We start from the raw sequence: 12,271 nt of genomic DNA on the forward strand, positions 1-12,271 counted from the left end.
GAAGAATACATGGCTGTGGCTTGCTTCACACCCGGTTTGGGCAATTGGGTGACGACACCTCTAAATGGAGATGCTGCTGTGCGAGTTCAAATACTGGGCCCAAAATCGAAGCAGCAGCAGCGAAGATGGAGTAGTGTGCTGGCATATTTACTTTCACCAGAGACTTATACAGGCAGCCATTTTGAGCAAGGCTGCGGCCATTTTGAGCAAGGGCCGCGGCCATTTTGAGCAAGGGTTGCGGCCATTTTGAGCAAGGTTGCGGCCATTTTGAGCAAGGGCGCGGCCATTTTGAGCAAGGGCTGCGGCCATTTTGAGCAAGGTTGCGACCACTTCACTGAATTTACTGATGCCGGATGGGCCACCGGCTATGGTGAAGGTCCCGAAGGCCACTTCAAACGTTCCACTGTGCTCTTCGACAGAATATTACAAATTCCCCCCCCCCCCACATGACAAGCTTCCCCCAATCTCAGCTGAAAATTAAATCGCAAGAAGACTCTAAATGCACACTGGATGAAGAAAAGGCACCATTTTAAATGGTGCTTTAATATAAACCAATTATGTAAACTGAGTATTCAGGTCTAAAATAACTATTAGGCACAACCTTAGACGACAATAAAAATGATTCAAAAAAATACAATTTTTTTTTTTAAATATAAAAAAAGGGCCGGGGAAATTATGCGAGACCCTGGTCGTACAGCGAATGCACAATGCAGCGCTGTTAATGAGCAAAGCAAACCTGTCCACAGGAAGGTTTATTAGAGAAAAAAAAATCTATTAAAAATGTAATCACCTTCTACAATTTAAATGAAGTGACATCTAACCGAACAAGGTGTGTGAAGTGCGGTTGTTATGCAGGCAAAGTAATTTATTGTATAGGAAGTGCTTTGGACATTTCTCAGACACAATAAAGTGCTTTATAAATGTCAGTCTATTCTCCACTAAATTGTGTCACTGAGAAACTTAACTCAAATGCTGCTCTTTGGATTTCATTTTATAATAAGCAGATCTGGGGGGGTGGGGCAGAGGGTGGCAAATGGGCATCTCTCTCACTCAAAGGGCGTTCCTCCTCCCATTCACGCATGCTGGGGGCAACTGCCCCCGGTGGAGTATCACCTGCGTCCCAGCACCTCACGTCCAAGAGGCCGCTCGACGGGCAAGCCCAGGCCGCGAATGCTCGGCGGGCCGCTCCGCCGAGGGGGGGGGCATCACAGCACAGCTTGCCTAACCTCCAGACACCGAGGGGGGCTTTAGTCCCCACTTCAGACTCGGCATTATCTCCAAATCATCGGGGAAACGGAGTCTACGATTCCAAAAAAAAAGGGGGGGGGGGGGGTGAAGTTACTCTGGATTCCAATGTGTGTCCGGGTGCCGGGGAGTCAGCTCAGCAATGAAACGATGTCACGGAACACAAAAATGTACAATGAGAGCGACAAAAACGAATCCGAGCTTCAGGGCTTCGGACCCGGATTTTAGATTCCACGGACATGCTCACGATCACGTGGCAGCTACTGCCCTCGGATCAGCTGTAGACGTGAAAAGCACCGTTTTAATTGGGGTCAAGTGAGAGAAAAGGAGACGAGATGGCCCAAAGCTGGCAAAATCAGCTGACTCGTGGGTTCTGCAAAGGCCGGCTTTTCCCAGCCCAGCCAGGGTTGCCAACTCTCCGGGATTGCCCTGGAGCCTCCGGGAACGAAAGGTTAATCTCCTGGACACAGCGGCGAGCAACACCTGGGAGACAAATCATAGGGATATTAAAAAATGGTGTGTTCTTTTTCCATTTTCTTTGTTTTATTAGTTATAAAAAACTCTTGGGAGATGGCTGGGGGGGGGTGGGGGGAGGCCGTTTGTGACTGGGCGAGACGGTTAGAGGTCATGTGATGAAACCGCCAGGAACACATCCAGGCATCGTTGGCAACCCTTGGGCCAAGCGATGACCCTTCTCACACGTGGATGGGTCCCTCCCTGAGCAGTGCCAGAATTAAAAGGCAACCGTAGCTTCAAAATAAATAAATGAAGCAGTGCAATGACAGGACTGACGTATGAGGAGAGATTGGGTCGATTGGGCTTATACTCGCTGGAGTTTAGAAGAATGAGAGGGGATCTCATTGAAACTTATAAAATTCTAACAGGACTAGACAGACTAGATGCAGGAAGGATGTTCCCAATGGCGGGGGGAGTCCAGAACCAGGGGTCACAGTCTAAGGGATAAGGGGTAAGCCATTTAGGACAGAGATGAGGAGGAATTTCTTCACCCAGAGAGTGGTCAACCTGTGGAATTCTCTACCACAGAAGGCAGTTGAGGCCAGTTCATTAACTATATTCAAGAAGGAGTTGGATATATTTCTTAAGGCTAAAGGGATCAAGGGATATGGGGAGAAAGCAGGGACAGGGTACTGAATTTGGATGATCAGCCATGATCTCATTGAATGGCGGAGCAGGCTCGAGGGGCCGAATGGCCTACTCCTGCTCCTATCTTCTGTGTAAACTGAACTGGGCCAGTGGGGGGGGAAACCGACATTTGAAGTCTGTCTTTGTCTCCGCCCCCACACGCTCTCTTTCAAAAAGAAAGCTTTGAAGCGGATGGAGACTCCTCCCTCCCGAGGCCACCCCCCCAAGGTTGAGGACAGCGTTCTCGCAAAGAGGAACAGGTAGCATTCAAGCGCCGTATTTGGCTGGTTAAACTTTGCCTGCATAACAACAAGACACTGTGCTTCGGAGACACTCACTGCAGGTGAAGTGCTTCGAGACAATTCTGAGCCAATGCGAGAAGGGGCTATATATAAATGCAGGCCTTTAGAGCCTCTTAACTTTTTGCAGAAAGGTAGACAGGGAATAAAAAGCTCGTCTCCTGCCCCTTGTTCAGAGAGGAAACAACACCCGTCAAGACAGATAGCTCTGTGGGTATATGAACAATAGGAATTTGTACTTGAGAATAGCAATTACTACAGTATTACCAAAACAATTTCTAATATTGGACTCTCTCGCCCCCCCCCCCCCCCCCACACCGCGAACCTAAAATGTTCCCTTTACCAGGTGAATAACTGATTGCATATTATAGTGCGGAGGATTCTCGCATTTTAAAATAATTTGAAATCATCCACCGTAACATTCTGCACCGTTCTCTTTTCTTCTCTGTCATCGAGACAAGCAGATCCTGCTTTTTTTTTTTTTGCAAAAGGAAACACGAACCCCACGACGGAACGTCAATGGCCGAGAGAAAGACAAGTGTCGACAGTCCATGTGCATCCAGACGTCGGCTGCGGGATCAGCACCATTTCATCAGCTGCCCGTCCCGGAGCTCTGAACTTCCGTAGCCAAAATTTTTTTTAAATGCCGGCACCAGTGAAGCGGTTTTAATTTCCATCCTCCCCACCCCTCCTCCCGTCCCCAAAATCTTAATCCCAACTGGGCTCCAGCTCCCGGATTTTCTTCGGCACAAGCAGGAATTGTGGATTTCAGATTTTAACGAAAGGCTGGCCCCCCCCCCCTTCTTTTTTTTTTGGAAGGTCGGTGGGGGAGCAAAATTGTACCTGCTAGTGTTCGGAGGTTTCCTCGTGTGGAGTTCCCAAAGGAGTTCTTGTGCAATCAGAAAAATGAACGTCTCTGTGTGGCGTGGCAGTGACCCAACAGCTTGACCCAGAGCTGCTTTTGGTTTTCTTGTGTGTGTGTGTGTGTGTGTGTGTGTGTGTGTCTGTGTGTGTCTCAAAATGTGTCAGGAAAAGGTTCGCGAGCCACGGGGCTTTTACGAAGTCACTGTCTCCGTCGCCATGTCGGTGGGCTGCTCCATCGTTTCCACCGTGGTCTCGGGCCCCTCCAGCTCCGCCGCCATGGTGAGGACTGCGCCGGCGCCGTCGTCCGTGACCTCCTCCACCACGGTGATCTCCTCGGCCGTGGCGTGGAGTCGCGCGATGGCCTCCAGCCTCATGCGGTACTCCTCGGCTTCTTGCTCCTTCTTCAGCAGCTGCTGCCGGTACTCCTGCGCTTTCCGGTTTGCCTCGTGGAGCTGCTTCTGAAGTAGTTCCCTCTCCAGGCAGTCATTCGCGTCCTGCAACGACAAAAAGCCACCGTGTGACCGACCGGGACCCGCAGTGGCATTTTATAACCGAGATGTTAACTTTTCGATTCACTCTCTCTCCCTCCGCGGATGCTGCCTGGCCGGCTGAGTGTTTTCCAGCACTTGGGGCCTGGCTAGCTCAGTCGGTAGAGCATGAGACTCCTAAATCTCAGGGTCGTGGGTTCACGCCCCAAGATTGTGTTTCAAAACACTGGTTCGGCCCCCAGCTGGAGAATTGTGTCCAATTCTGGGCAGCGCACTTTAGGAAGGACGTGGAGGCTTTGGAGAGGGTGCGCAGAAGATTTACTAGAATGGTTCCAGGGGATGAGGGATTACAGTTACGTGGAGAGACTGGAGAAGCAGGGGTTGCTCTCCTTTAGAGCAGAGAAGGCTAAGAGGAGATTTGATAGAGGCGTTTAAAATCATGAAGGATTTAGACAGAATAAATAAAGAGAAACTGTTTCCAATGGCTGAAGGGTCGAGAACCAGAGGGCACAGATTGAAGGTGATTGGCGACATGAGGGAAAAGTTTTTTTAACGCAGCGAGTGGTTAGGATTTGGAATGCGCTGCCCGATTGGGCGGTGGACACGGATTCAATAGTAGCCTTCAAAAGGGAATTGGATAAATACTTGAAGGAGAAAAAATTGCAGGGATCTGGGGAAAGAGCGGAGGAGTGGGACTAACTAGATTGCTCTTCGAAAGAGCCGGCGCAGACTCGATGGGCCGAATGGCCTCCTTCTGTGCTGTACTATGCTATGATTTGCTGCTTTTGTTTTCAGATTTCCAGCATCCGGAGTAAGTTGCTTCAGTCATTTTATAACCGTTTGATGAACAGCAGTCGCCACCTCTCTTGCTATGACTGCAAACTGAATCTCAAAATTGTGGGTAAAACACCCTTCAAGTGGGTTTTATCTGAGACAGGAGTACGTGGGGGTTATTTATTTTGCCAAGAGTATTTTGGAATGTAGCCTTAAAATAGCGCCACTGGGGGGCAGGGCGAAGGGCGAGGGGGGGGGGAACAGGCGAAGGGCGGGGGGGGGAACGGGCGAAGGGTAGGGGGGAACGGGCGAAGGGTAGGGGGGAACGGGCGAAGGGCGGGGGGGGTAACGGGCGAAGGGCGGGGGGAACGGGTGAAGGGCGGGGGGGGAACGGGCGAAGGGCGGGGGGGGGAACGGGCGAAGGGCGGGGGGGGAACGGGCGAAGGGGGAACGGGCGAAGGGGTGAACGGGCGAAGGGCGGGGGGAACGGGCGAAGGGCGGGGGACAAGGCGAAGGGCGGGGGGGGAACGGGCGAAGGGCGGGGGGGGAACGGGCGAAGGGCGGGGGGAAACGGGCGAAGGGCGGGGGGAACGGGCGAAGGGCGGGGGGAATGGGCGAAGGGTAGGGGGGAACGGGCGAAGGGCGGGGGGAATGGGCGAAGGGTAGGGGGGAACGGGTGAAGGGCGGGGGGGGGAACGGGCGAAGGGCGGGGGGAATGGGCGAAGGGCGGGGGGAACGGGCGAAGGGCGGGGGGAACGGGCGAAGGGCGGGGGGAATGGGCGAAGGGTAGGGGGGAACGGGTGAAGGGCGGGGGGGGAACGGGCGAAGGGCGGGGGGAACGGGCGAAGGGCGGGGGGGAACGGGCGAAGGGCGGGGGGGGGAACAGGCGAGGGGCAGGGCGAAGGGCGGGGGGCAGGGCGAAGGGCGGGGGGGAACGGGCGAAGGGCAGGGGGAACGGGCGGGGGGCAGGGCGAAGGGGAACGGGCGAAGGGCGGGGGGGAACGGGCGAAGGGCGGGGGGAACGGGCGAAGGGCGGGGGGAACGGGCGAAGGGCGGGGGGGGAACGGGCGAAGGGCGGGGGGAACAGGCGAAGGGCGGGGGGAATGGGCGAAGGGCGGGGGGAACGGGCGAAGGGAACGGGCGAAGGGCGGGGGGAATGGGTGAAGGGCGGGGAGGAACGGGCGAAGGGCGGGGGGGGGAACGGGCGAAGGGCGGGGGGGAACGGGCGAAGGGCGGGGGGGGAACGGGCGAAGGGGGTGGGGCAGGGCGAAGGGCGGGGGGAACAGGCGAAGGGTAGGGGGAACGGGTGAAGGGCGGGGGGGAAACGGGCGAAGGGCGGGGGGGGAACGGGCGAAGGGCGGGGGGCAGGGCGAAGGGCGGGGGGAACGGGCGAAGGGCGGGGGGAACGGGCGAAGGGCGGGGGGGAACGGGCGAAGGGCGGGGGGGAACGGGCGAAGGGCGGGGGGGGAACGGGCGAAGGGCGGGGGGGGAACGGGCGAAGGGCGGGGGGAACGGGCGAAGGGCGGGGGGGGAACGGGCGAAGGGCGGGGGGGGAACGGGCGAAGGGCGGGGGGGAACGGGCGAAGGGCGGGGGGGGAACGGGCGAAGGGGGAACGGGCGAAGGGCAGGGGGAACGGGCGAAGGGCGGGGGGAACGGGCGAAGGGGGAACGGGCGAAGGGCGGGGGGGGAACGGGCGAAGGGGGAACGGGCGAAGGGCGGGGGGAACGGGCGAAGGGCGGGGGGGGGAACGGGCGAAGGGCGGGGGGAACGGGCGAAGGGGGAACGGGCGAAGGGCGGGGGGGAACGGGCGAAGGGCGGGGGGAACGGGCGAAGGGTGGGGGGGAACGGGCGAAGGGCGGGGGGAACGGGCGAAGGGCGGGGGGAACGGGCGAAGGGCGGGGGGAACGGGCGAAGGGTGGGGGGAACGGGCGAAGGGCGGGGGGAATGGGCGAAGGGGCAGGTGAGCGAGACGGGCAGGTGAGCGAGAGGGGCAGGTGAGCGAGAGGGGCAGGTGAGCGAGAGGGGCAGGTGAGCGAGACGGGCAGGTGAGCGAGACGGGCAGGTGAGCGAGACGGGCAGGTGGCAGGTGAGCGAGACGGGCGGGTGAGCGAGACGGGCGGGTGAGCGAGACGGGCAGGTGAGCGAGACGGGCGGGTGAGCGAGAGGGGCGGGTGAGCGAGAGGGGCAGGTGAGCGAGACGGGCAGGTGAGCGAGACGGGGTGAGGAAGGAGAAGGGAGGGGCTGTAGATCTCATGATCATTTTGTAGCACATTATAGAATCATCATGACAACTGGTTTGCCCGGAGAAAAGTTACTTATGTATTTTTGCAAATTATTACTCTCTCGTCAGCCCCCTTACCCCTTTGTGCAACACAATATATTCTGAAGGCAAGCAATAGGGCCACTGGCAACAGTCATGTCCACCGTGGTAGGTTTTCCTATAGATACACCTTTCCAGGAACTGATGAGTCAGAAGACTCGGACTCAGACATACACGTCACAAGGGTCCATCTGGTACTGTAATGCAGCAAAGAGAGTTCTGCTGTTCAGCCGCTAGAGGCCCTTAGCGAGTTAATTAAGAGCAGCTATTTCTGGTTACATATGGTCCGTGCCGGTGTTTATGCTCCACACCAGCCTCCTCCCACCCCTCTTCATCTCACCCTATCACCATATCCTTCTATTCCTTTCTCCCTCATGTGTTTATCCAGCTTCCCCTTAAGTGCATCGACACTATTCACCTCAACCACTCCCTGTGGTAGCGAGTTCCACATTCTCACCACTCTCTGGGTAAGGAAGTTTCTCCTGAATTCCCGGTTGGATTTATTAGTGACTCTCTTATATTGATGGCCCCTAGTTCTGGTCTCCCCCACAAGTGGAAACATCTCTACGTCTACCCTGTCGAACCCTTTCATAATTTTAAAGACCTCGATCAGGTCACCCTAGATCTAGAGAAAAGAGCCCCAGCCTGTTCAGTCTTTCCTGATGGTTATAAGCTCTCAGTTCTGGTATCATCCTTGCAAATCTTTTTTTGCACCTTCTCCAGTGCCTCTACATCCTTTTTATAACGTGGAGACCAGGACTGTGCACAGTGCTGCAAGTGAGCAGTAACGAAGGTTCGATTCAAGTTTAACACAACTTCTCTGGCTTTTCAATTCTATCCCTGCAGTGCTTTGCTTTTTTTCCCCCCCCAATGGCCTTATTAACCTGCATCGCTTCTTTTAGGCGAGTTGTGTATCTGTTTATAGCAAAGGGAAGCATTACTTTAGTTCATTTCACAGGTCCAGCGTCAGAAACTCTGATCATTTCTGCGGGCTTTTCAACCTCAAGAGCTTCAATGTTTCACTTGCGTCTGACAAGCTGACAAAAAAAAAAGTTACTCCAAAGGAATATCGAAAGGCCGATTTCTCTTCAAAGAACAGATCGAGTGCCCGCCACTGTACCTTCTCTATTGGCCCCGCGTGGTTAAGGACTGCCTCCAGACACTGTTTCTTTGTTGGCATTTCTTCTGTAATAATGGTCTCTTCTTCAACGTGGGAGGCTGGAACCGTCAGAACTAAAGAAAGAACAGGACCCTGGTAACTAATAGTGTCTCCACTGGTAGAAAACTTGGATTAATCAGACAGTCTATTTCTGTCTCGTTATTAAGATTGAGCTCCATTTTACTCCTTCCGTCAACCCCATTATTAACAGTATTTGCCCCACAATTTTCTCCCTCCTCTCCTGAAAGGGCCAAATCTTGCTGGGGGGGTAAAAAAATCCACGGGTACCAGACGCCCTCCAGAACCTCTTCCAGAGTGTTCATCCTTCATGTTTGAGTCCTGGCCGTGAGCGCAGACAGAGGCCGAGCTTAACCCTCTCCTCGCCTGATGTCCGAGCATGCGCATTTTCCACCAGGGCTCCCAGGGGCTTTCGTGACAGACGTTTCCCTTCCCAAGCCCAGGGATGCTGGCGCCTATTAAGGTGCCCCCCACCCCGCTGTGGCTGCAGTGTGCACCATCTACAAGATGCACTGCAGCAACTCGCCAAGGCTTCTTCAGCAGCACCTCCCGAACCTGCCACCTCTTCCAACTGGAAGGACAAGGGCAGCAGGCGCATGGGAACACCACCACCTCCAAGTTCCCCTCCGAGTCTCACGCACCATCCCGACTTGGAAATATATCGGGCCGTTCCTTCATCGTCGCTGGGTCAAAATCCTGGAACTCCCTCCCTAACAGCACTGTGGGAGCACCTTCACCACACGGGACTGCAGCGGTTCAAGAAGGCGGCTCACCACCACCTTCTCAAGGGGCAACTAGGGATGGGCAATAAATGCCGGCCTAACAAGTGAAGACGACCAAGAAGCTTGGAGACCACATCACCAACTTGCAGAGACTGTGGCCCCTGCCTTGTAGGCATGAGGGCTTGTGACTTTGTACAAAGAGCTGACACTTGAGCTCTGTAAATGTCATTTACTGTAAAATGTTCAAAATTTAAATAAAAATAAATGCTGGCCTTGCCAGCGACGCCCACATCCCATAAACAAATTTTAAAAAAACCACCCAAACTCAGGAAGATTCAGATTTCCCATCTAATATGGATATGTGCAAGGCGGTTTGAATTTCAAACTGGGCACAATAGTGGGCCACATATTCAGCCTTCGGATTTCCATTAACCTGACTCTCAAGGGGACCGGATAGGCAGCTCATATTACTTTTTTTTACTGCGTGTTCGGCTCTCTCCGTGAGCGATCATGCACGCACAGCAGGGAAGCGTTTGTTTCTTTACAGCCCCTGGGGGGGTGCTCAGCGGGCGCAGGCCTCACGCGCTGCGGTACGGAGCCGCAGGGAGAGCGGGGAAAGTTTTTGAAGTTTTAATCCTCAGTCTGTGCAGAGTTAGAAAATCTCAACATTGGGGCAGCAGTTGGCCTCGGCTCGCCAGGAGAAAAAAAATAATAAAAGCTCGGGTCTATCTTCTCGATTACGATGCAGTGACTCTTGCTGGAGTCGATGCCTTCAGAAGGAGGGGTGCGAACTGGAGAGAGGTGGGGGGGGAAGTGAATTGAGAAGAGTGGAGAGAGGAGAAAAACGAATTCAATGCAAATTTTTCAGCATCTCCGAGTGCCCGGTGAAACTTAATCTCGGACTGCAATCATTTCTCGCTCGAGGGGGGCGGTGGGGGGGGGACTTACCTTGTTGCCCGTCTTGCATGGTCACAATGAATGGTTGGCCGGTGTTAATGCCCGCCTGAAGGTTACCCAGCGGTATGCTGCCGTCTGTCACGATGGTGATGACCCTCTGCCCTCCGCTCCCTACCACCTGCTGAATGGCAGAGTCGACCGAGTCCGCGGTTACCACTTCCTCCGTCGCAGCTGAATTGTGGTGGGGGGGGAAACCAAAAAAAAGTTAGAGCGTGAATACAGGAAAGAGCCGTACAGCGTCAAAGTACAATCTTGGGGAATAAGAACATAAGAAATAGGAGCAGGAGTCGGCCACTTGGCCCCTCGAGCCTGCTCCGCCATTCAATAAGATCATGGCTGATCTTGGGCTCAAAGCCACTTCCCCGCCCGCTTCCCATAACCCTTCACTCCCTTATCTTGTAAAAATCTGTCTATCTCCACCTTAAATGTATTTAATGACCCAGCCTCCACGGCTCTCTGGGGCAGAGAATTCCACAGATTTACGACCCTCTGAGAGAAGAAATTCCTCCTCATCTCAGTTCTAAAAGGGCGACCCTTTATTCTGAAACTGTGCCCCCGAGTTCTAGATTTCCCCACGAGGGGGAAACATCCTCTCTGCATCTACCTTGTCGAGCCTGCTCAGAATCTTATGGCCTAGAAATTCAGTGCCCTTAGCACCGATTTAGCGGCGCTAGAGGGCCTAGCGCTGCAATTGGCGCCGGTTCCTAAATTGCCTGGGGCCCTTCCGCGGCGGTAGACCGGTAGCGCTGCGCCGGCACCGATGACGTCATCGGTGTGCGCAGCGTCCCGGTTGCCGTGGTAACCCGGCCCCAAGCCGAAATTCAGTTGCGGCCGCCTCGCCAGTGGCAGCCGCAACTAAGACTCCGGCAAACGAGCGTTGCCGGAGTCTGCGCCGGCGCTTTAAGGAGGCGCGGCGGCCGGCCGCTTTCCCGCCGGCCGCCTGCCCGCAGCTCCCTCCCCGGACTTCTCCCCCCCCCCCCCCCCCGGGAACAGATGCAAGCCTGGCACTTGTCCGAGGTGCCGGGCTCATTTTTGAAGAGATTTGCGCGGGCCGCGGCCGGGTGCAGGCAGCTCCTCCTTAACGGAAGGAGGAGGCCTGCACTTCCCGAGCCTGCCGCACCGCAGCGGGCGCCGCAGCGCCGGAATAGCGCCGCAATGCGGCGCGTTGCGCCAGTTTTCAGGCGCTAAAACCCTTCAGTAGCGCCGGCAGCCGTTTGGGCGCGGCGCTACTGAATTTTTGGCGCGCGCAAAGGGACTTAGCGCCGGCGCTAACTTCCGGCGCTAAAGCCCTGGCGCAGCGCAAACTCAATTTCTAGGCCTATATGTTTCAATAAGATCACCTCGCATTCTTCTAAACTCCAATGAGTATAGGCCCAGCCTGCTCAACCTTTCTTCATAAGACAACCCCCATGTTGTAAAACAGTTGATTAAAGCTTTGTTTAACGCTTAGACCAAGTGCCTAGTAGTTTTCTTACGTCAATTTAATCAACTGTTTTATAACATGGAGGTCTAGTTGTGTCCTTCACTAGTTCCTGTTAAGAATGTCCTGCGCAAGCTGGGCCCGTGCCCGAGTATTTATACTCTCCCTGGACAGCGCCACCCGCAGGCCGCTCAGTTGATTCATGTCACCCCTCATCTCAGGAATCAACCGTGTGAATCGTCTCTGAACTGCCTCCAATGCAAGTATATCCCTCCTTAAATAAGGAGACCAAAACTGCACGCAGCACTCAAGGTGTGGACTCACCAACGCCTTGTACAGTTGTAGCAGGGCTTCCCTGCTTTTATACTCCAACCCCAATGCAGCACAGTAGCACACTGCCCGTTTACAAGAATGGCTCGAGGGCTCCTCCCTTGCACAAGACACTGGATGGCAAAGTGAAAAAATAAAATGGAAACCAGGATTTAAAACGGAGACTGCTGGAAATGCACAGATAGATGGTCGGTCAGCATCTGAAAGAGAAGAGATGTCTGGATGAAAGGGTCCCAGAAGAATCCTTAACCACTCGCTCTCTGTTGGAGGTTTCCAACATTCTGTCTTTAGTACAAAAAAGACAGAGAAGGAAAGGGTTGCACTTGGTGCAACGGGATGCTTTCCTGAAATTAAAAGTAAAAAGTAGGACAACACGGGAAAACTCCATATTACCCAGAACTTATCTCAACTGATCCAAGAATGGTTCACTAGATTGGTTCCTGGGATGAGAGGGCTGTCCTATGAGGAGAGATTGTGTAGAATGGGCCGATACTCTCTGGAGTTTAGAAGAATGAGAGGTGATCTCATTGA

At 54.6% G+C, this 12,271-nt stretch overlaps 1 protein-coding gene across 1 annotated transcript in view; it reads right to left on the reverse strand.

Moving 5' to 3' along the window:
• Positions 1-2,209: 2,209 nt before the first annotated feature.
• The window catches only part of LOC147086509 (GA-binding protein subunit beta-2-like), a 44,328-nt gene continuing 34,266 nt past the window's right edge, over positions 2,210-12,271 (reverse strand). The window contains exons 3-5 of the mRNA XM_085978262.1: positions 9,982-10,161; positions 8,255-8,367; positions 2,210-4,045 (exon numbers count right to left, since the gene is read on the reverse strand). Of these exons, the coding sequence (XP_085834388.1) occupies positions 3,743-4,045; positions 8,255-8,367; positions 9,982-10,161 (596 nt within the window). The 3' untranslated portion in view covers positions 2,210-3,742. The remainder of the gene's footprint in view (positions 4,046-8,254; positions 8,368-9,981; positions 10,162-12,271) is intronic.

The sequence above is a fragment of the Somniosus microcephalus genome, unplaced genomic scaffold, assembly GCF_052327205.1.
Source record: "Somniosus microcephalus isolate GS21.2 unplaced genomic scaffold, FLI_Smic_1.0 unresolved_chr7, whole genome shotgun sequence".
NCBI classification, from domain to species: Eukaryota; Metazoa; Chordata; class Chondrichthyes; order Squaliformes; family Somniosidae; genus Somniosus; species Somniosus microcephalus.